Source organism: Phaseolus vulgaris, chromosome 6, assembly GCF_051622355.1.
Source record: "Phaseolus vulgaris cultivar YP4 chromosome 6, ASM5162235v1, whole genome shotgun sequence".
Taxonomy (NCBI): Eukaryota; Viridiplantae; Streptophyta; class Magnoliopsida; order Fabales; family Fabaceae; genus Phaseolus; species Phaseolus vulgaris.
In genome coordinates this window covers 34,636,652-34,661,315 of record NC_143503.1, presented here as the reverse complement: position 1 = coordinate 34,661,315, position 24,664 = coordinate 34,636,652, and the positions used below count along the sequence as shown (strand labels likewise).

The window sequence follows — 24,664 nt, the reverse complement described above, 5'->3', positions numbered from 1 at the left end:
TATCTCAACTTTATTAAAAGTTAATAGATTTTTTTTATTAATTCTATATATCTATGTTAACAAACCTTCCATAATATATTGTGAACTCTTCTTTATGAAAAATATATAATTTTCTTTTATTAAGACCATTTCGATATATATATGGACTCGATCGACCCAAAGTGACCCAAAGTTTTATTTTACTATTGAATCCCATCATATTATGTTATATTATCAAAACTCTTTCTTTTTATTCTAAAACTGCTGTTTTTTAGTTTTGTTTAAATGAAGTCTACTCATATTTATCATTTATAATTTTTAGAATCTGAATTTTAATTCTTTATATATAATTAAACAATTATTATTATAATGATTACCTTTTTATTCTTGGATATAAAACCTTGATCTTACATACAAGTTTTGTTTGAACAAGATTTTTATAAGTCTTGACTTGTGTGTTGGGTAGTGGAAAGCAGTTGCATGGCTTGTCTGAAAGCAGGCAATGCAGAGTCTCTGAGAGTGACCAAAACCTTGAAGCCATCTTTGTTGTGAGCAGAAGCAGTTGAATAAGGCAAAAAGAAACAAGGCTCAACACTCCCAAGCAGGTTCCTCCCAAGGGGCAAAACAGTAACTGGGCCTCCCCACCCAAAATCCACAGTTGAATGCCCCAAATGCCTCCAATCAGTGAAGCCACTCACCTCTCTTCCTGCTGTTATCCCATCACCAAAATGCAGCTCCTGATAATCTATGTACGACTGCACATACTCATCACTCACATTACTTTTACTCTTTTTTATCAGCTCTGCAGTTTCCCAAATGGGTCTCTCTATCAACTCCTTCGCACTCATCACCACGTACATTGGAACACAACCATTGCCCCAATACCCATCAGGGATTGCTGCCTTCACCACTCTCCGTATGTTAATTGAATATGCAAACTTCACCTTCTCCTCACCATGGATTCCAGAGGTCCTCACCCTGTCACCAACAGTCTTCATATCATCGTCAAAACTTTCAATTCTAATACTACTTCGCACATCTCTCCACGTTATTAGAAACAAGGGACAATTCAACCAAACGGAACAAAAAAAGACTTGTGTATCTATCTATGAAGCTCGGATACTCACTTTCGACATTCGTATGACACTTGTAGGACACGTATTTATAAAGTGTCTAATTTAAAAAGTATTTGTTAGATTTCTAACAATTTTAATAACGTTCTAACACAATTTAAAAAAAATATATTAATTTTTAAAAATTTAATTTTTTTTTTATAAATTATTATTATGATTATAAAAATAAAAAACAAATTCTTGTAAATAATCTGAAACATATTATGTTACGTATATAAATCTTTATTGTTAATTTATATAATTTATAACTATATAATATATAGATCCAGAAATTTTTTTAAGATCGCCCTTACATTGTATTTAAGTGGATGTGGATGCAACTGAACCAGATTTATAAAATTAAGTTACTTTATGAAATAATTTGAGAGTAAAGCCAATCTTATCTTATAGTACTATATAAGTATCTACTCCTTTACTAAAAAATATCAAACTATGTTATTTGTCCTTCTAATGAATTTTACTCATGCAGATGTTAACTCTTAAAAATTAATTTAAACTAATGTGACACTTACTTGGCTCTCCAAATGTAGGCTCCAAGAGCCTCAAAAACGGTGAAGTTCAACCCAGATTGCTCCGACAAGGATCTCTTCAACATGTGCATGCTCTCATCCTTCACATGAAAGCATTCTCTCGCAACCCTACCAACACCCTCTTCGTACGGCAAAGCCCCTTTTTCCAAACGCAGAAACTCGTCGATCAACGCTGAATCCACTCTTGGCGGCTCCCTGGGACCCAACAACCTGTCACGCTCCCACACCGTCTCCACCGTCATCCGCGCGGCCCCACGCGCCAGCTCCGCCACCGCGTTGAAGAAGAGCGTGCCACCCATGCCGTCGCACAGCGAATGGTGAATGGCGGCGCCAAGGACGAACCCACCACACGCGAAGACCGTCACCTGGAGTATGCAGGGGTGCTCCAGCCCCTCCTCGGGACCCGGGTCGGGCACCAACTGCTCCGCGAGAGGCGAGGCCGGGTCGTCCAGGTGGTTGACGGAGTGGAGGGTGCAGTCGGCGGAGGCGCGGACGAGGGGGACGCCCTGGCCAGCGGCACACCAGAGTTCGAGGCGGTGGGGGGAGGTTGGGCGGCGGCGAAGCATGGCGGCGAGGGGGTAGAATTGGGTTAGCGCGTGGGAGAGGGAGGAGGAGATGACGTGGAAGGGGTCGAGGGTGGTTGGTGCAGCGGTTGAAGTGTAGACGCGGAGGTAACGGAAGGTGAGGTGGAGGTTGGGGTCCGTGTCCAGGTGGGAGAGAGGGAGGGAGTGATCCTGAAGGAAGGGAGGGTGAGAAGGCATTATGACACTGTGCTCTGACCTTTTTACCCTTTCCATGTTTTTTCTCTGATCTTCTTCCATTCTTCTTCTTTCTGCTTCTTTTATGGTTGAGGTTTTGGAGTTTTAATTCATTGTTCTCAACAAAAACAAAAATAGATATAGGTAATGATATAATAATTATATTTTTCAATTTTTTAAATATAGAATTGACATAAGAAACTGGTATAAATTTATGAAATTTTAAAATCTAAAAATCCTCCATAATTAAAATTTAATTTTTAAAGCTGGAAGGCATGCAAGAGGAAGTAGAAGAAGATAGGGGACGTGGAGCATGCTGCATCCCATGTTCTCACCAAACACACTACGCACCAACCCCACACTCATAATCAGATCATTCACCTCTTCTAAACTCTTAAATATGTTCCATGGATACACAAATATAACACCTTACTAACTAATTCATACTTTTTCTAATCAAGTTAATAAAAAAATGCATTATTTTTAACAAATTTCCATTCATCATATACATGTTTTTATATTTAAATAGTTGTATCGATAAAAATAAATAAAAAACAGTAAATACTGTTATTGATAGTAAAAAAGTTATGATACTAATAATGTTATATTAAAAATATAAGAACTTTAAATTTGATGGAAAAATTTAAAACGATATTTGAATCAAACTATAGTTCCTTTTTGACATAATGTGTATCAAATTCAAAATTTAATAACTCGGATTAAAAATTATTATAATTCTAATAGTATTACATGATAATATGTTAAAAGATAAAATTATAATAAAATAAAAATTGTAATATTGAAAAGGTCGTGTTATTTAACAAAAAAAAATATATTTATAAAACCTCTAAAAAATATATTTCTTTTTGTAATTTATATTTTTAATGTATAAGAGAGTGATCAACATGATAAAAATTAAAATAAAATAAATAAATAATAAAATAGTAAACTGATAGAAAGAGACAAATAAACAAGAATAGTAAAATACTTAAAATATATTTAATAATTACAAGGTGAAAAAGTAAAAATCTAAACAAATTTACAAGGTGAAAGATAAAAGTCTAAACAAATCAAAATTCAATAATAAGTAGGTGATATTTTCAAAAGAGTGATTTTATCTAATCATTAAACAAATTATTCTAATTTTATCATCGGAACACTTTATAGATATGCACTTGCTAAAAATAACCTTTGAACAAGAAGTCAAGAATTGGTCATGAGTTGAGTGAGAGAATACATCCAAACAACAACTGAAAATGAACTCCAGTAGTTCTGATACTTAGAAGCCCAATAAGAATCCGAAAGATCAAGAAGAGAAAAAAAAACTAATTGTTTCTTAAACCAGTAAAAACAAGAGTAATTTAATTCTTTGACTGTGTAAAACCAACTCTTTGGGATCAACAAAAACTGACGCAAAGAAAGTAGCGCGTCACTAGCTTTTTGATGTCTCTTTCTTTCTCAAACAATGGCAATGACGAAAGAGGGCAAATATTTTAGTTTTTGAACATGTAAAAAAGAATGATGAAATCTTGACAGCATGAGAAGGGTTATGGATTTATGGTATCTGAGTTGCTTTTTGATTATGTCCCGAGGCATGTCTGGAAAGTTGACAGGGTGATAAATGACAAAGTATGGGGATTATTTGGAAGTCTGCAGGAGTCAGCAGGAGCCAATAGAAGTGAAGAAATGAAGAATAGAAGTAGAATTTGGTAATGTGGTGTTGTCCTAGTATTCACCCAGTCATCAAACTACCAAAAACCATCATCACTGGATGGGAACACAACAAAATTATTTTAGATGAGTTTGAGAGCTTGGAATTTTCCTAAACTCATACTAAAATATAACTCTCAATTTCTCTCACACCTCCTAATCTCTCGCTATAAATACTTTCTACCTCTGCACCGTCTCACACATTCTCGTACACACACACATTATTCATTCCGTCAACATGTTCAAATCCAAACCCTTCTTCTTCTTCTGCCTTGTGTTTCTGCTCCTCTTATTAACCACTGAATCTCGTCCACTCCAAACTCCACTTACTTTCAACACCTTTCTACCCCAACGTTCAAGCTACGGAGCCCAGGCCCGTTCTAATGTCAGGCTCGTCTTCTCCGAATTTCAAGAAAGCCCACTTAAGCCTGCAAGACTTGCCCCTCAAGGCCCAGACCCAAAGCACCATTGATAAACTCTAGGAGTTTAGCGATTGGAGAAGACAAAATCTTTCTGCGCCTTTCGTATTTTCTTTCTGCACCCCCTGTACTTTCAAAAATAACAAATTATCTTATATTTTATTGACTTTTTCTTATATTAAATGGAATTATCTCAACGTTTGGGTTGCTTGCTATTGGTAAGGGAGAGAAATTAGTTCGTTGCTCTACGTACTAATAATTTAAGTTTTCCTTAAAAATAATAATTTACACAATATGTATAATAAATTATGGGTGCATTTAGGTATATGACTTGATTAAATAATTTTATTTTTAGCTCTTTGAGTAAGTACGGTGAATGTATAATTCTGGTTTCTACATTGCAATTTGAGTTAATTAAATTCCTCAAGTATTCTTATCATTTACAATAACGTCAACCATATTGATTTGTTCATAATGAATGCAACTCTTTTATTGTCTGTTGCTGTTGGAAATACAACAATTAAAGTTATATTTTATGCCATTATAATCCATTATTTTTCATCGATGCACGTGTTAAAATGAATTAGGAATGTAAGTATATTTTATTATGATAAAAATTTATGGTAAAACTTCAACTCACACGGTTGGAAATACAACTGAGTTAAAAGTATAGATTGAATATACGTGAAAAAAGTTTACTAATATATTAAAAAAAGACATGAGTATTGAAATTTTACTATATTCTCTTTTCTATACAAAAAATCGCCAACACTTAATTCATTAAGAAAATTCGTCTAAATTATTTACCTATAATCACTTTTCTTTTAAAATTCAATCAAATAATAAACTTTACAAATCAATAATTTAAATGTCTTAATAAAATCATGACGTTCTATGATAATATTAGTATTTTATATTTATTCTTTGTTATATCGAGTATCTTTTGGTGTGTAAATTAAATTTATTAATATTGCATAAAGTTATAATGAGACACACACAATTCAATTAATTATGGGTGGTCTGATAACGGTCTGATAGCGGGTGGTCTGGTAAGTCCAACAAACATCTGGATAGACTCAAAATGGTTCTAATATCATACTATGAAGTAGATTTTAAGTTTAATTTAATCTTATAAAACTGGTTTATGAGGTTGAGATTTGCACTTATATATAATAAAACACTCTTACCTCTACTCGACGTGGTATCTTCAAAAATTAATGTAGTTAAACTTGTTAAACTGAAAGTATAGACTCATAATATCCAAGATTAAAAAAATGAAGCCAAATTATTAAACCCATTTTGCACCCAAGAAATGGCTAAAAAAGGCATGATGCATATTCAGAAGATGACGACAGAAACAAAAGGCCGAAGGAATCGAAATAGCGCCTAGTCAAACGTTGCAAACGACAAAGCGTTTTTTTGTCGAAAAGGAAAATTTAAAGTATTTGTAATCGTGTTTAGCAAAGTGATGGATGATGATACGTGTAAACCACGTTAGCACAAGAACCATGATTGCATGATGCACGAGCACATATGATAGATAGCTGGCTTTATATGCTTTCGTTCTTTAACATGTCGTATGCTAATTAATTTGCAATCTTTTTGACAAAGCATGGATTTAATTATATATATGATAATTATGTAGTCCAAGTAGGTTTCAAATCTAATCAGAACGGGTTATAAACGTATTAAGAAAACCGTTTAATGTAAAAACGTAAAAAAAAAGTTTCTTGATACTCCGCTTAAAAAAAATGGAATCTTGACTTATATGAAGACTTCACGTAGTTAGATACGTGAAAACTTCACTTTAAAAAAAGTTAAAATTATCATATGAAGATTATTTTAAAAAATAAAAATAAAATCATTTTATTAATATAAACTTTTTAATAAGAAGAAAATAAAAAATACTAAAGTAGTCATTTTAGTAACAACTTATTTTCTTCACAATGAAATTGTACCTCCAAATACAACTTATCAAATTTTATTTTTGTAAAGATTACCCAAACCAGTAAATTCTAAAAATAATTGCACCGTTTTCATGAAAAATCAACAAAAGAAAGTGCAAAGAAAACTCCACTTACTAGTGGAGGTAAATTTCCTTCTCAGTGTTAGGTGCTTTATCATTTTGGTATATTATTGAAGGCCATTTTGATTGGTATTGAAGTTAGACTAGGTGCATAGTTGAATGATGGTGATGCATTGCTTTATTTTCACCTCCCTTCATTTTTTAAAGCAGATATCAACTAAATAAATAATAACTGAAAACGTCTTATTTTTTTGTTCTATCAAAGAAGCATTCAGAATAAAACATCTCATAAAAGTTTTTAATTTTTTTTTAATAAAACATTTCAGAATATTTTTAAGTATTATGTTTCTATAGTGAATATTTCAGACTATAGTGAATTTATTTTCATTATTATATTATTATAAATAGGAGGTGCGTAAATAAAAAACAGAAATCCAGGAAGCAATTTTCCATGGAAAATGTTCTTAGAACACAAACCTTTAACCTAAAATAATTGAATCAATTTGGTCCATGTGCTTACACATTTTAATTGTGAAGTTACGTGTATATGGTTGGGTTGCAACTACATGTTACGTTGTTTGTGGCTAAGAAAATTGTTGAGAGAGTTTAAAAAGAGCTAGAAGGAGATATAAACTACTACTTCCAGCAGTGAACAAAATATATCAACTAAATCAAATTAGTTTATATCTAAACTCAACTTTAAAATAATTTTATAAAATTGAACCGTATAATAGTTTTATACGAACTGATTTATATCATAGTCTAGTTGAATTAAATTTATTTAAACTATTTTAAATTGATTTTGAACAATTTTAATTATTTAAATTATTATTATATTAATACAAATATAATTTTAAAACATGTTTCTTTGTTTATAAGTCATACTTTAATTCAATTTTATTTACAAAAAAAATTATTCTTAAAACATAAACTAAAACAGAAGTGCAGTTTAATATATATTTTTTCTAAATAATTAAGTCTTCAAGTATCAAAATTTTAACAATGCTAATTATTGTTTCATTAAAAGAATACATGTTTTAAAAAAGGAAAACGAAACCATTTGATGCAAAATTGGATATTTTGTGTAAATTCTTAGATAATTTTTTATTTAAGAAAAGAACATTAAAAATAATACCGGAAATTGAAAGAAAATAAAGCATTGTAATTAACAAAGATAAAATGTTGAGTCACTAAGAAGTATTTTTCTAGACTGTTATATCTTCTTAGGTATCATCAACATTTATCATCAATATTATGTCTATTTAATATTGTAATTTAATATTTATGCAATAGTTACAGGATTTTTAATGTAAATTGTAAAATATACAACTCATTGAAGCAAGGTATTTTTTTTTCTATCTTTTTATAATCTAGATCTCATACTTATAAGATTAAATAAGATTTTGAATCATAAAAATTAAAAAAAAAAATCTTTTTATATTTTGAAAAAATAAATTATATATAAATATTATAAAACTTCTGTAAGGAAAATTTTCCAAAAAATAACTCAAAATTAAGTCTATAATACTCATAAAACTGAGGTTTACAAACACAATAAGAATTGATATAAGTTTACTTTTATTTATTAACATACATTATAGAGTAATTAATTAATTCAGCATAACAAGTAGTATACATTTCGTGTTTTTATTAGCACTAATTCCAGATGAGACTCATTTGACCTTGATGATCTGAAAACCAGAAAGTTGACCAATGTGAACGTATCTTGCATTATACAAACACTTCATATATTAGGTCATTCACATTCAAGCCGATAAAATGAAAAGTTACTACAAAAAATACATATTGTTTTCCACATAATAGAGCTACAAACAAAAGGACGATCAAAATACTATGGGTAATACTGTATCAATAAAAGCACCATAACCCCAAAAAGACACTCCTTTTGTAATGCATCGTTCTGTTACTACAGAAAAGCTTTGAGGGGGTCATTAGGGTCAATATCAGCAATAAGTGGGAGATCAACTGCTATAGATTCCAGACTCAACCCTTCGTCTCTCAGCTTTGTCATTACTTCCTCAAAAACAACTTCATTGCCACTTTCAGTCAGATGCAAACCATCACTACATTTCAGTCACCAAAACCATAAATTCATACCGAATCAAAGATATAAATAATCACACATATCACTCTTCGATTCATAATCTTAGAAAAAAACAAGACACAACTCAGCAATCAAAACCTCATAACTCTCTTAAATATGTATGCTGTAATGACAATTCAAAGCACATTTAGAAAGTATAAATAAGATTGTGAGAGAGAAATAATAGTTATAGTTTATAACAGTAAAATACGACACAAAAGGTGTACAACATATATGACAAGACAAAATCATCATCTTTGTCGGCATTTAAAAAATTTAAGTGGAAACTATAGTAAAAAGTACAAGATATAGAAAGATGCAAAAAATGATGTAAGAGAAAACAAAAAGGTAAAACTTTTGTGAGACCTTAGATAATCTCTTTTCCGGTGTTGCATTTTGTTCCATAGATCAACCACAGGTATCCCACATTCTCCAGCCACCGCAATGCATGCTCTACCATACTCACCAGCTGCTTCATTTGTCCTTTCAGAAAGACCCTGTGGATTTTCTACATACGGATGTCTACAATGCATTTATGGAAATTAATTTATTCAGGTTTAACCTCTATTCTACTGTATCTGTATCTCTACCTGTATCATATAAAGGGAGAGAATCCAATAGAATCAGTAGCAATATGAAGAACAAAGGGCCAATAAAACATTACCTACAACGTAGATCCTCATCAATTGGAGGAGGAGTTATGAGGAGAACAGAAGTTGTGGGCCATCGCTTCTACATTTGAAAGGAAAACTTGCAATATTTAATTGAAACAGACATGTGTTGATGTAACATGCACGTATATTGATGTTACCAACATTGAATTGAAATGTATAAGTTGGTCCTAGTCTACCCGGTCAACAAAAAGCTACACATGATGTAGAAAAAAAGTGAGGCAGGGTTCTTGGTCATGCCTTTTATGATAACTTTCACCCTAAATGCAGCAGATAATGGATGACAAAAACATGGAGTCAGACAAGTACAAAAAATGAAACAGAGGTAAAGTCCAGAAGCATGCAAGAGGACTGAATGCCTGGATCATCTAATTCTCAAAGAAATTAAATTTCTTTTAATTATTCTTTTATCGACTTCAATAAAATATTATGCATGCATTCCACATGCCTTATATTTTTAGCTTACATTTCGACCACTAATTTAAGAACCCTTTTATGATGCAGTTACAATGTTTTGTTCCTTTAAAATGAGAGATGCATAAAGCAAACACAAAAACTAAAGGCATGTTCACACGTAATTTGAATTAAGATGGCTCTTATAGTTGAATGTGTAGGCAAGGACAGATACATCCTTATTTAGTTTATTGCTTTACACATCTACACATCTTATCACTTGAGAGGAATTAAATTCTTATTACTTGTACTCCATTGCTGGCATCTACTTTTCTCTACAACATCCTTTCAAACTTTTGGCGATCAATATAGTCCATACGTTCATTCTACACATGTATCTTCCCATTAAACTAAAAAATACTCATATCATACAACAAGTGTAAGCATTCATTACACCGTGTCCCGCGCAAGGCTCAATAACCTTCCTCTTTCGTGGGCCACGTCATTAGCCACTAAGAAAACTGAAGTGTGAAACCGTTTGTACCAAGTAACTTTTGGTAAGAGATGATGATGTCTTGGTCCTTAAGGAGAAGCACCAAATTCTTGCAGTCCTAAATGCGGGTCTTCCACGTAATCCTATTTAACATTCATACCTAACAGCTCATAGTCGACCGAGCAGAATAATATAATTGCATGGAAGCCACAGAAAAGACACGAGAAAGAAGACACGAAAGGGTTTTGGTCGTGAAAACAGCGTAGGCTCCCTTCAACTAACACTTCTCAGTTTCCCCAAAAGAAAACCAATAAAAAATTGGACCTTTACACAAAGGTCTCGTGCAAACTCCACTGCCATGGGAGAAAAAAAAATCATAAAAAAGCAAAGGAGGGCCCCTTTTGACAGGGTAACATGATCAAGTGGCAAAGAAAACCAAACACATTTCCCATTCCCACGGCGTCGCACGTGTGAGACCAGAAACCACCTCTCATTTCTCAATTCTGACCACCCAAGACAAACAAAATCATCATAACATTCTACCCCACCAAAACTCAAATAATTAACCCCCCTCTACGACATGCAACATAATACAACAAAACCACGCTTATCAACCCGCAATAGTCAAAACTCTAAAATAAATAAATAAAAACTTTCCACATCTCTTAAAAACAGTGCCACTGTGTTAGTGACACTTTTTCTGGGTTTCAACACCATACAACTTTTCCCTTGATCATTTATTCTAAAACACTTGCTAACTGCAACAGAGGCTAATTTACCTTGAAGAAGGAAACAATGGAATGAAGGTTCCGCTTGTATTCATGGAGAGGCACGTGCTGAAAAGCAGAACATCTATCAGGAAGGCAAGCGTCGTTGGCCCCAAAGAAAACAGTCACAGCAATAGGCGCTGTTTCAGTTCCACCGTCACCGCCCTGTGACGCCGGGAAAACCCTCTCCAACACCTTCAACGCCCACCGCGTGTTGTACCCGCTGTAACCTCTCAGCACCACATCGGCCTGGACAACAACAACCCCATTTGCAAAAAAAGTGAACTTTACCATGGAATGTTCAAACTGACAAAAAATGAAACAACAGGGTTGGTTATTAGTTAAGGGCAGAAGGAATACCGTCCGAGAGAAATGGTGGGCGAGAGAAGCACCCCAGCCACCTGGTGAGAAAGAGTCTTCGGTGATTGAATCACCGAAGAGGTAAATCTTTGGCCTTGTCATGTTTTTTGGTGAGAGGAAAAGAGTGGTTTTGTTAGGTGCGGGTGAAGAAGAAGAGAGTAGCGAGTGGAGAATGCAGATTGGATTGCGTTTGGGGTGCTACGATGTTGATGCATTTGGGATTAAATAAAGCTGACAATGGTTTTTAGGTTTGGGTGGAAAAAGGCTGCAAATATTTAAATGCACCCAATTCATTGCATTGCACTAAAAAGGCATGTGCTGACAGAGACACTGCCAGGGGCGGCGAGCGACAGGGACAGATGGGGCTCGCCACTTCTCACTTTTTTAACGTTATTTCATTTATTTAGTTATTTCAAATTTTTATAATTTTTAATTAATTTTTAACTAACATGAATGTTATATTACCGGTTCTTGTTTACTAACATTAATGATATGGTTTATGGTATAATAAATATTACAGTTTTAACATTAATGACGTGGTTTATGGTATAATAAATATTACAGTTTTCTATATTTTAAGATATAGTTATTTTTTCTTTCCAAAAAAACGTAGTTTTTCCTTATTTAATATTACCTTTCATCGTACAAGAAATTTTTATCTTAACCATAAAAAATATACTGCCGTTCTTTAAAATATATAGATATTTTAAAATAAAGTTAAAATCTGGGATTATTAGCTATTATTAATCAGTTTAATAATTTTTTCAGTATTAATAAATTAAGTATTTACATCCAATGACGATAAAAATGTATTTATTTATAACTTATAATTGAAAGTAATATATTCTTTAATAAGAAGGTTCTGTAAGATGATATATTATTGTAATAATTATTTTATGAGATATCCCTGTTACACTACAAATATTTATTATATTTTAATCACCCCTTTAAGTATTGTAACTAACGTTTCAAATAGATTTTGAATGATATTCACAGACTTCTATCTTGTATTAGTCATTAATTAACTAACTTTAGTTAATAATTTAGATACCATTAAAATTCCCCGATCCTTTTTGAATGTTTGTTTTAAGATATTCACATATGACGTGGCTCATTCAACATTTTTTGTGCCGTCCTAGCCCCTTGGATAATAGTTTTGGGATAAAAAACCAAGTTTTGGGTGCAACTTCAATCCATAAGGGTGCAGAATGCAAGACTATTTCTTTCTATACCTCCGTAACTTCTTATCTCACTTTCATAAATTTTTGAATTTCCAATGCCTCGCTATAATATTATGGATTACGTAATCTGAAAGTTATTTTTTAAATTTGTAATTAACTTCTAAATTACATAATCCGGAAGCCTTTCTTCAGATGCATGATTACTTTCTGGATTATATAATCTAGAAACTACTCCATGGGATGACACAAGAAAGGATAAAAATGTATTTTCATGTTGTGTATGGAGGTGGTAAAAGAAAATGTAGAGGTGGCAGAAGAAGATATAGAGGTACAGGAAGAAACAATCAGAATGCAATGGCACTTTCTTCCTGCACCCCTACATTTTTCTTTCTGCACCTTACATGATTAAAATACCGAAATTACCCTTTTTACAGTTTTTATGTGATTTTGGAATAGAGTTCCATAAGCAAAAGGTGTTTCGGGAATAGAGATTCTGTAAACAAATAGTGTTTCTAAATTAGGAAATCCAGAAGACAAAAAAATCATTCCAAAATATATTTTTTTAATTTCTGAATTGGTAAATACGGAATTAATAAAATATATTCTAAAGAATATGTTCCAAAAATAATTTGGAAAGAACAGGTCGAAAGTCATTTTTAAAATGTGTAATAAAACACTCTTCTACGAAAATGATAGGGTGCAGGAAGAAATTTGTAAGGGTGCAGGAAGAAACAACCTTAAACAATTGGGCCGAGTAAAAATTAAACAAAAGGCCCGTTTCTTCTTTTTCTCCCGCACTCAAAGCAGCGCAAAACCGCTCTGACCATTCTCCGCAGCGAAGGTGAAGGCATCAGAACACCACCGTGCACCCACAAAGGTTCATTCTAACCTTCTTACTCCTTTTTCCACTTTCCCCCATATACAGAACAAAACCTCATCAACAAGCAGTCATTTCATGCTCAATTATTTAATTTAATTTAAATTTCTCAATTCGGCGCAATTATAGCAAATAATCGCTGTATTGATTTCAGGGATCGCTATGCTAGGAAAGACGAGGAAGGTTTCGGCGCGTGGCGAGGCCGTAGCAGCGAACTACGCGTTTGGCCCTGCGGAAGATGACGCAATCATCAAACACCGGCTTCTCACGCGCACGACGACCACCAGGGGCGACCCTCCGTTGAAGAAGCTCCAAAAGAAGTTCACCTCGTTCGTCTCGGAAGTTGATAAAGACGAAGGTAACTACAACGACTGCGAAAAACTCGCCAGAGCCTTCTTGCAGGAGCTGACGACCTTCGAGATTCCGCTTCTGAAGAGCAAGGCGATTGTGGAGGCCAACGTTAGGGAGAAGGAGAATTTCAACGAGTTGAAGGAGGAGATGAATCGCCAGATCCTGCAGGCGCAGGCCGACATTGAGGATCTCAAGAAGCAGCTGGAGGAGAGCAAGGTCGAGAGGCGGCACAAGGAGGAGTGCGAGGCTATTAGGAAGTTGATTGCGCTGCAGCCACCCAGGTCGGAGACAATGAAGGTTATTTCGGAGTTGGAGAAGGAAATTGCGGCGCTGGACACGGAGAACACGGCTGGTTCCAGGTTGTTGGAGCTCAGGAAGAAGCAATTTGCATTGTTGTTACATGTGGTATGTGTAATTTTGAAGCTCGCTTAATGCTTATGCTGTTATTATATAATGTGATTGTTGAGGAGTTTTGCTTCGGGAATTATTGGGCTAGTGTAGTAGATTGATAGAATGCAACCGATGTTATGAATAGTGTGCTTATAATGAGAAGGGAGAGTAGTGGTGCTACAAGTATGGAATAGAACTTAGTGGATGGCATGCCATTTTACAAAATCGAACACCCTCTAGATTTGTCTGATATTTAGATTTTGATTAAAATGATATAAATATTTAGATGCAACCACTGATGTATATGAAAAACTGCACTCACACTGAAAATGTATCTTTTTCATACAATTCAATTGACATCTCATCACATGCTTACAAGTTGCAAGTGGTATCTTAGAACTTGCATGCTGTTTTATGTGGTGAGAAGCGGGCGTGTATAGTGTAGCTCTTTTAATTTGGGTCTAATTATTTTTAGAGATAGATCTCGTTTTGCAAGTGACGAAACCTAAAAGTAAAGAGAAAAGAATGCAAAAACATATATAGAGAACATTGTATAAACTGAAAAATAAAAATGTGGTATAAGAAGGTGATATGCCCTTGAGCTGACCTCTAAGACATCTATACAAAAGGAGGTCTGAAATGGGAAAGGCTTGCCATTAGTGACTGGGTTTGGAATGGATGGTTGGGGAAAGAAGGATGAACTAGTTTGCAAATGGACAGCTGGCAAAATGAGAGCGAAAAAGGAACAATTGAAGAAGATTTTTTGAAGGGAGGGTGTGAGGAGGGGATTGAGTAGAGGGGGAAAGTGAGGGTAGACAGACAAGACTTCTCCGGTATCTGGTGAAGCCTTTGTGTCTCTGTTTGGGTTATGTTTTCTTACCGTTTTCTGCATTTGAATTTCAATGAACCAGAGGACTACCTCTGCAGTTCAAGCAGCTGGTCCCCTAATATTATTGGTTGAGTTCATTCTGTAACAAAAGTAGAAGTTGTGACATGATAGCCTGATGACCAAAACATGGAACTTATTTGTGTGCCTTAGAACTTAGAAAAGTAAAGAGAAACGAGAGAATGCATGGTTTGAATACATTTGAAAGGGTAACTTGAGCTAACAAAACTGTATTTCGGGGTTATTTCATTGAGGCATGCAACATTTACATTGGCGATTAGGATGAAAATTGTATAATCATATGAATACACCAGTCGCTCTGGACTGGAAAAAAGTTGCAATTTTAAAATTTATCATGTAAAATTGCTTTGAAACTCATGAAGTTGTCTTGTAAAATGTGCTGATAATGAAACCATTCTGCTGTATTTTCTCTTTGGAGTGTTTTACTAGGGACTTCAGTGTGAACATATTTCAATTTCCCTAATTGCCCTTGGTATTAAATTGTGACCGTGTGATTTTCTCCAAAAATGACCCATATGCTGCATTTTAAAAAAGAGTTCCAATCTCTCATTCTCATCCTTGCTTCTTTTTGGTTTGTGTTTGATAAGATGGGAAAAGAAAATTAAATGGTTAAAAGATTTTGTAGGTTATAAATAGAATATTTATAATATTAAGTATATATTTTAATTCCCCAAAGTTAGATGATGATAAATGTAGGGCAGTTGTTGGTATCTTTTAGGTTATAAAAGTGTATTCCTTCTTACCTATTATAAAAGGAATGAAAAATATCAATTTAGCTATTTTAGAATATTGTAGCCATTTATAGCTTCCTAAGAGTGTTGCTTTTCATATTTTTATTTGTTGACTTGTGTAATGAAATATTTATATCTCTGTTATGGCAAGTGCTATTATATCTCTTTGGTTCAAGGATATCTTCATATCATATGTTATTATTGTGTATTTTCTATTTGGTTATAATGTCCCATGTCACATGAACTGTGTTCTTCACTCTGTTCTGTGTTTCACAGCCTATATATCTTATGAATATAACCATCACGATTTCTAAAACTGGGACAGGTGAAATATCTTGTTTAGTATCTGTAATTGTTGACTGTAAATTGACACAAGGCTATTGTTAGTGATATTGTATGTTGTGGTCTTCATCGGCTATGTTGACTGACTGTTGAGGATAATATTTATTCTGCTTCCTATCCTTGCAGGTGGATGAGTTGCAAAACACAATTGAGGAGGAGCAGAAGAGCCTAGTTGAAGAGATGAGAATGGCAACAGAGGAGCTTAAGAATGGGCTGGAGGACACAAGTGGGGCGGAAGCAATGGCAATTGACCAGTAACTAAATCGAACTTCAATCTTCCTGTTGTAACATTTCAGTCTTGCTTTTTTTTTTTCTCTGTTATTAGGAACTATATGTAAATGAAACATCAATACTATTATGCCAATGCTTAGACCTTAGTAATACTAAATGCATTTTTGATGAAAAAAAGTAATACTAAATGCATTTTGTTTGGATTTTTCTATCAAAATTTGTGTAGCTATTCCTTTGTTATAGTTGGGGTTTTGTCCACTCCATATTTTTATTTTTTTTATTGTTTTTTAGCAAAAGAAAGTAATGTATACTTGTAACTGGTAAGGTATTTGTATGGCGTACCACTGTCAAAACCATACAGACTGGGATTTGACAATTATTAAAAAAGAATATAATTATGGTAGATATTACTGATGAAATATTGATTTTTTTTTGTATTTGTTTGTTATAATTTGATCAATGCTAGAAATATAATTTTGTGAAGCATACTCTGTTGAAGAAACTTTTTATTACAGACTGAAATATATTGAAAATAATATATTTCTTAGATTTTATTTATTTAATAAATTTTAAACCATAATAAAAACCGGTTAAACTTTCAAAGAAAATGTTGAAACTGCGTATTTAGTTTTCTCAATTAACAAAAAACTCCAGTGACAATTGGAAGATATTGTTTTTCATTTTCTTTTCATTTCGTGTTTTCAAATTGTTCAACAGTTCCTGCCTAAACGCTTTGCAGCTTACATCATCTCCCTCCCCCAAACCCCAATATCAAACTAACCTTGTTTAATTGTATTTTAAAAGATAAAAACAAAATTTAGAATTAGAAATCAAACCAAGTGTTTGGTATCAAAATCTTATAAACAAATTTCTACATAAAACATAGCAGGGATCCAGGGATGTTTACTAGGTGTGGAGTATGGGTAAATTTGGACTTAGAATTTCGCATTTGGCTCATAAGCTTAAAATTACACGAATACGTATTTTAGTTTGTTTATTAAACTAGTTATTTAAAAAATGTAAAATGGTTTTATCATGAAAATAGTTTTTTGAAAATTTGATTTGTCATATATAGTATAATATATTGTATCCACTACTATTAGTCAATTAGTGAAAATTTAAATAATTTGTATGAGATTCTAAGTTCAAACTTTATTATTAATATTTATTATAAAAACAATAATATGCTAAAATGTCATGCCATGGTAATAAATTTTAAAATTTAATATAATAATAATTTAAGTTTTTAAAAGAATTAATTCCATAATTATTTTCTGAGATAAGTAATGTGATAATTCATTAAGTTTTAAATGATGAAATTACTAAAAAATGAAAGTAGAAGTTTTCTCTGTAATTTATTTTCATTCAAACTAATATGCTTTCAATAATGAGGAGAAATTTCTCTCTCTCCCTCTTTTTTTCGTACTTTGAAAAAAAAACATAGTTTTAGACGAAAGCTATGCCAATTGATCTTACGTGCACCTGCGACTACTAGAAATAGTTTACTATGTTCCATTGTATTTTCAACGAGAGTTTGCTTAACTTGGCTCTGGCGATGTCAATGAGAGGATGAACAATGAAATATTCAGACCCTTCTTCTCGTCACGTGCCTTCTGCACTTCGCTCATCTCACCCCATCGACCATTTCCTCAAAATAATGACTTTGCTTCTCCCTCTACTTTGTTATCCACTGCTCTGCAGCATTACATTAATTCCCAGACTCCTACCCACGGCCAAAAGATCCATTCTCGTATTCTTAAATCTGGGTTTGTTCCAAACACCAATATTTCCATCAAGCTACTTATTTTGTACCTGAAATGCAACTGTTTGAGATATGCACGCCAGGTGTTTGATGACTTGCGGGACAGAAGTTTATCTGCTTATAATTATATGATTAGTGGCTATATCAAACAATGTCAGGTTGAAGAGTCTCTTGGTTTGGTGCGTAGGCTTTTAGTGTCTGGTGAGAAGCCTGATGGATTTACTTTTTCTATGATTTTAAAGGCGTCTACTTCTGGGTGTAATGTTGCGTTGCTTGGTGATCTAGGTAGAATGGTGCATACCCAGATCCTCAAATCTGATGTTGAGAGAGATGAAGTTCTTTGTACTGCACTGATTGACTCTTATGTAAAGAATGGAAGGATTGCTTACGCGAGGACTGTGTTTGACGTGATGTCAGAGAAGAACGTTGTATGCTCAACATCCCTCATCTCTGGTTACATGAATCAAGGGTATTTTGAAGATGCTGAACGTATATTTAAGAAAACATTGGGCAAGGATGTGGTAGCATTTAATGCCATGATAGAAGGTTACAGCAAGACATCCGAATATGCGAGTAGATCTATTGAAGTTTACATTGATATGCAAAGGTTGAAGTTTAGGCCAAACGTTTCTACATTTGCTAGTGTAATTGGTGCCTGTTCCATGCTTGCGGCATTCGAAATTGGGCAACAAGTACAAAATCAGCTTATGAAGACTCCTTTTTATGCTGACATTAAACTGGGAAGTGCCCTTATAGACATGTATTCAAAGTGTGGAAGAGTCTCAGATGCTCTGAGAGTTTTTTGCCACATGCGTGTGAAGAACGTTTTTTCATGGACATCTATGATTGATGGATACGGGAAGAATGGGTTCCCTGAAGAAGCACTTGAGCTATTTGGAAAAATGCAAAAAGAATATGGCATTGTACCCAATTACGTGACATGCCTTAGTGCTCTCTCAGCTTGTGCACATGCTGGACTTGTGGACAAGGGCTGGGAGATCTTTCAGAGGATGGAGAATGATTACCTGGTAAAGCCAGGGATGGAGCATCATGCGTGCATGGTTGATTTGTTAGGACGAGCAGGGAGGCTGAATCAGGCTTGGGAATTCGTCATGAGGATGCCCGAGAGACCGAATTCGGATGTGTGGGCTGCTCTACTTAGTTCTTGCAGACTCCATGGTAATATAGAGATGGCAAAATTAGCTGCAAATGAACTTTTTAAGCTGAATGCTACTGGAAGACCAGGGGCATATGTTGCACTATCTAATACTTTGGCAGATGCTGGCAAATGGGAAAGTGTAACTGAGCTTAGAGAAACAATGAAGGCGAGAGGAATATCCAAGGACACTGGCCGGAGTTGGGTTGGAGCTGATAATGTCTTTTAGGGATGCACAACGGCATTTTTCTGTTAAACGAGATTATCCCTCTTGATTGCTACTCATGTCTTCTTGTGCCTCTGACAATAATGTAAAGCATTTAAAGAAAAATAAAACAATATGTTTGATGAAATGAATTTGCCATGGTGGCTTTTGAGGAAGTTGCAGAAAGTGTTGTCAGGGGGAGGTTAATACCAATTGACCAAAAAGAAGAAAAACTATTTTTAGCAAGGTTGAAGTCAAGCCCGGCTGCTTAAGAGATAAGGTGATTTTTGTTTGGCTTGGATGTAGGAATTCATCAATTATCATCTCCTGCTGAGTGATTAGAATATAGGGAGATTGCCTCAGTATAAGTGAATGACTCACCTACTTTACACAACTTCATTTTTTCAATCAATAAAATCAATTTCACAACTCTTCATTTTACTCTCTATTATTAGATGGTTAACTTTAGAGGAATCTATTCTTTTCATCATATATAATGTTCTGCCACACACGGATGCAAAGGCAAAATTTGTTCTGCCACAGTAGCTACAGTAGAGGTTTCTTTCAGCATAATAACATTTTGAAAACAATGTTTTATTACTCGGACAGGGAATTCTTGAAAAGGTGCTCATTAATATTTTATTTCTTTTTTTTCATCCTTACTTATTTCTCCTTTATCGAGAGTTATAATATTAAAATATAATATAAAAAGCACAAATTTAAAAACGATAAAAAACATTAATTCTAAAAATATATATAAACTAGATGGAAAAATAAAAATGCAAATGATGCTAGATAGAAAATTTACCCTACGACTCATTGGAATGAGTTACAGAAATAACTATCGGTATTTCTTCTAATTAATTTTTTCTATAAATCACTACATTAATAAAAAAAATCTTCAAATAATACTACAAAATCAATATTAAAAAAACCATTTTTTCACGTTTAAATAATTTTTTATATTTCCCTTTCTAAATCCAATCAAATTTTATTCTCAACATTTTTAATTAATGTTTTTTAACTATTTTTTCCTACTATAAATTCAATTTCCTTTATTTATTTTTCTTTTTCCAATTACATTCCCTCTACCCATATTTAAATAAAAAAAAACCCTTCCCGAAATTAGGACCGAATTCCCTTAGGTAGTTGGGGGAATATTCCTCTTTGGGGGCTATTTGAGGTATTAAATTTGAAAATAATATTATTTCAGTCAAAAAAATTCAAAGACATGTGAGTTTTCTTTTTTCTCTTGAAAAGAAAAAGGTCACTGATGTCAAACAAAAGAAAAAAGCGATATATGCTACACAAAAAAATAAGAAGAAGAAGGCAATTAAGGAACGGCAGATTCTCCCCTGCACCATATCATTTTGGACTGCACTCAATATACACCCAGAAAAAGATTAATATATCTTTAATGAAATGAAAATTAGTGTTTAGGTAAAATGTCCACCCGACCCACCCAGCAGTCTTGCACCCTTAATTTTTCGGTGGTCAATGTGAGGCAACGCACAAAAGCTTTGAAACTTAAACATAGAGCAACCCAAACACCCTCATTCTTGTTCTTGTCGTGACTGTTGCAGCAATGGAACTCGAAAACAGCAGAGGCACCGCGACGGGGTTGACATTCCCAAAGATTATCGTTGTGACATTCTTCTCTTTTTACACTTTCAAGATAAAAGTGCGGAACTCACTGGCAACCTCAAAACTCACATACTGCGATTTGTCTCCTTCTCTGGTGGCTTCAATCCTTTTCCGGTGACTTCATCTCCTTCTCCGGTGGCTTCATTTGCTGTCGTCGCAGTGTCTCAATGTTGCTCCGAGTTCCGGCAGCCACAGTGACGGCAAGAATAAAAATGAAGGGTGCAAGGCTGCTGGGTGAGTTGGATGTGGGTTGGGTGCACATATTATCTAAATCCTAATTTTCTTTTCATTAAGCATATTTTAGTCTTTTTTTTGTGTATATTGAGTGCAGTCCAAAATGATATGATGCAGGAAGAATCTGCCTTAAGGAACAGTTGTTGTTAAACTCTCAGTTTCGGCAATAATTGATTCAAACAATAGTTGACACCCACATGTTTTAACAATAATGTTGAATTAAATCAAACAAAAGTTAAAAACATCCCCTCTTTTTAAAATTCAATTACTTTTTGTAATATATTTTAAAAGAAAATTATTAAAATGGTTATTTGAATTAATTTAAAAAAGAACTTGATATTAAAAAAATAAGAGTTATTCACCGCCTTTATCCAAAAATAAAAGTTTACAGGAGGTATATGGAAATTGAATAAGTTTGATCTAAATTACCATTTTTTAAATTTTTTTTAAAAGAATACTATTCAAATAGAGGTTAAATAAGTCATATGCAACACCAATGATATATTTTTTCTTGAATAGTGAAAGTATTCCTAACCACGAATATCTCTGGATGACTTTTATTTATAATGTCATTTTATTTTTATTTGGCATGTTGAAATTCTATCAAGAAGACTTTTTTATTTAAGAAAATTACAAATTTATAACTTTTTTATTTGGCATGTTGAATCAACTCTTATATTATAAAAAGATTATAAAAAATTATAACACCGTCTCGAACTTCACACTAATAAATTTATAAATCTTTCTTTTATAATTCAATCTTCTAATAAATAAGATTTTTTCCTATTAGAAAGATGAGACCTAGAGAACTATTGAAGTCTTCGTCCTCCTCCTTTGGTCGGCAGGTGGTTAAGTGCTTGACTGAGATCTTTCTCGTATTTATGTTTCTCCTTCGGCTCTTGGTCTCGGGTGAACACCGAATGGGGTACGTGCGGAAAACACTCTGACGCTTAAGTCAGTAAAACGGGTGATCGGTATCCAGTTAGGTGCACAGTAATAAATGTCGTACCATTCTCTTTGGAATGTGTGCTATTTATATTATTTTAATGCTTGTTGGGCCTGATTAGTTGAATGGATCACACTTATGAATGTATTACCTAATACTTAATGACAGATTAACATCACTGACATTGGTTTGAGCGTTAATGAATTTATGTGTCGATCGACCGAACCGTCCGTGGTGATTTCCCTGGTCTTGGTCAGATTTCCCTGATCTCAACCAGAATTTCCAGATCTCGATCAGGTCGATCTCCACTCATACCGATACAAGACTTAAACTTTTTTAACACGATAACTTAAATTCACACTAGAAAGTACTCAAATTTTACAACCCCCAACTTCACACTTAAATTTCCCGTACCTTACATGTCTAAATAATTTATTGTCACACTTAAATTTCTGGTACCTTTCATGTAATGGTTTAAATTTTAGAATAGTGCATCCCAATAATTTATGTATTGATTAGACGTAATTTATTAGTATTGTTGACTAACAATTATTTTAAGAAATTGGTGAATCGAATTCCAGAGATGTTTGATTCAGATAATAGCCCCCCAGTAGACACATGACTGAGTGATTGAATCTTAGCATGGGAAGTTGGCAACGCAGACAGGTCTCAACACAGTCAACTATTTGAAAGTGCCACGTTCTGGTATTGGTAATCAACCCTATTCTTTGTAGCAACAGCATGAGTTTGTGTTGCATTTGGCTTCTGCTTAACACAAAAGCTTCAAGATATATATAAAAAGCAATATGAGAAGATGAATTAAGAAGATATTATTAAACCATGTGCTGCTGCTCTGAAGACTGTAAATGCAGGCCCCTTGGGTTCTTGCTGGGCCTGCCTTTTGCCTTCTTATCTCTTCTCATCTCCCTTCTGGGTGTGCTTGTTTGGATAGTTGGGTAAACTTCTTTTTTCCTCTTCTTCTTTACTTCCTTCTAAATTTTGAATTAGACTACAATGGAAGTTTTAAATACCCTCTTAATTTTGGTTCTTTGATTCAAAAGTTTTGTGTGTGATCCCGTGGCAGGTTGATTTTGACATGCATATGTCCGTGTTGCCTTTGCGTGACTATCATAATAGAGTTTGCTCTGGCACTCATCAAGGCTCCAATTGTTGTTATGGAGTGGTTCATCTCCAAGATTCCCTGTTAAAAATTATGTATGTCAATTAAATAAGTTACATTTCTTCCTCTTCTACACCACTTCTACATTTTATGTACTTTTTAAGATAATACCTGCAACACTCATTCAATTTTATTAAGGGTGATAATATTTTCATATCTTACTTCACTTTACACTTACAATAAAATATTAATATTTATAATAAATATATTTTTAAAAAATAAAAAATATTTTTAATGAAAATATAAATAAATATTAAAATAATTTTTAAAATTAAAAAATTAAAATATTAATATTTAATGGAGTGTAAAGTAAGGTTTAGGGTAAAGTAAGCAATAGTGTGTGAAACAAACATTTTTCTTCTATCAAATAGTTATGTCGGCCAACAACTTTGTAGTTATTCAATCTAAAATTAGTGGTTTAGATGATGGAAGACTATACATACGAACGAATTTAATAAAATTATTTACATTTTCAAATTAAAAATAAATGAAAAACACTAATAACAGTGACGGGTTTCACCCATCATCTTCATACCATTATTATTAGTACAAATAAAATAAAAACATAATTTATGTATTAGAAAGTTCATATTATATATTATTATAGATTATATACTATATATATATATATATATATATATGCTAACCTTTTAAATTTAAATAAACTACATTAATTATTAATTCACTTTCAACAGATTAAACATTGCTAATAAATAAAAGTCCTTTTAAATACTTAACATTTAGATTTTATTTGCATTGAAATTGGTCTACTTGTCGTGCAATAATTTCGGATCTTTATAGTTTATCTCCAAGTATTGTATTTTGAAAAGTCAAAACAAAACATCAATTTAGGATTTGAAGCCAATACCGTGTAAGTTATTACCAACCATAAAATCACTAGATGACTAATTAGCTTGGTAGTATATGTACAAAATATATATCATAAATAAGTATAAAACGTAATAGAAAAATTATCATTTGATATAATAAAAACTTCTTTAAATAAAACGAAATTAAGAACTAAAGACAATTTTTTTTTAGATGACCTAATAAATAAGTTAACATGATTTAACATTAAAAATTGATATTCAAAACTGATTGCTAGATATTATAATAAATAAAATATTAGAAAATAAACAAAATGGTCAAATATATATTTTAGAAATATATAAAAAGAAAAATGA

General features: G+C 33.1%; 5 protein-coding genes across 7 annotated transcripts; 3 read left to right on the top strand and 2 right to left on the bottom strand.

Moving 5' to 3' along the window:
• Positions 1–337: 337 nt before the first annotated feature.
• On the bottom strand, positions 338–2,521 carry LOC137832519 (HXXXD-type acyl-transferase family protein). Of its 2 annotated transcripts, none has more exons than XM_068640717.2 (2): positions 1,625–2,521; positions 338–957 (listed from the first exon to the last, which is right to left on the bottom strand). In XM_068640717.2, exons 1-2 carry the CDS (start codon positions 2,461–2,463, stop codon positions 417–419), a joined length of 1,380 nt encoding a protein of 459 aa, XP_068496818.1. In that variant the 5' UTR covers positions 2,464–2,521; the 3' UTR covers positions 338–416. The 2 variants fall into 2 exon arrangements, with proteins under 2 accessions (XP_068496818.1, XP_090160292.1); XM_090304166.1 differs by having other exon boundaries at positions 338–971; positions 1,625–2,505.
• A 5,740-nt stretch (positions 2,522–8,261) lies between these two features.
• LOC137832517 (SGNH hydrolase-type esterase superfamily protein) lies at positions 8,262–11,583 on the bottom strand. The gene is made up of 5 exons (XM_068640715.2): positions 11,344–11,583; positions 10,996–11,232; positions 9,324–9,391; positions 9,026–9,181; positions 8,262–8,639 (listed from the first exon to the last, which is right to left on the bottom strand). Exons 1-5 carry the CDS (start codon positions 11,443–11,445, stop codon positions 8,483–8,485), a joined length of 720 nt encoding a protein of 239 aa, XP_068496816.1. The 5' UTR covers positions 11,446–11,583; the 3' UTR covers positions 8,262–8,482.
• A 1,748-nt stretch (positions 11,584–13,331) lies between these two features.
• LOC137832518 (THO complex subunit 7A) lies at positions 13,332–16,570 on the top strand. The gene is made up of 3 exons (XM_068640716.2): positions 13,332–13,401; positions 13,556–14,157; positions 16,249–16,570. The coding sequence occupies exons 2-3, from the start codon at positions 13,564–13,566 to the stop codon at positions 16,378–16,380; spliced, it is 726 nt and encodes a 241-aa protein (XP_068496817.1). The 5' UTR covers positions 13,332–13,401; positions 13,556–13,563; the 3' UTR covers positions 16,381–16,570.
• A 1,155-nt stretch (positions 16,571–17,725) lies between these two features.
• Positions 17,726–19,905, top strand: LOC137832516 (Tetratricopeptide repeat (TPR)-like superfamily protein). Of its 2 annotated transcripts, XM_068640714.2 has the most exons (2): positions 17,793–18,316; positions 18,401–19,905. In XM_068640714.2, exons 1-2 carry the CDS (start codon positions 17,923–17,925, stop codon positions 19,498–19,500), a joined length of 1,494 nt encoding a protein of 497 aa, XP_068496815.1. In that variant the 5' UTR covers positions 17,793–17,922; the 3' UTR covers positions 19,501–19,905. The 2 variants fall into 2 exon arrangements, with proteins under 2 accessions (XP_068496814.1, XP_068496815.1); XM_068640713.2 differs by having other exon boundaries at positions 17,726–19,905.
• A 3,185-nt stretch (positions 19,906–23,090) lies between these two features.
• Positions 23,091–23,550, top strand: LOC137833176 (signaling peptide TAXIMIN 1). The gene is made up of 2 exons (XM_068641536.2): positions 23,091–23,256; positions 23,385–23,550. The coding sequence occupies exons 1-2, from the start codon at positions 23,141–23,143 to the stop codon at positions 23,506–23,508; spliced, it is 240 nt and encodes a 79-aa protein (XP_068497637.1). The 5' UTR covers positions 23,091–23,140; the 3' UTR covers positions 23,509–23,550.
• The last annotated feature ends 1,114 nt before the right edge of the window (positions 23,551–24,664 follow it).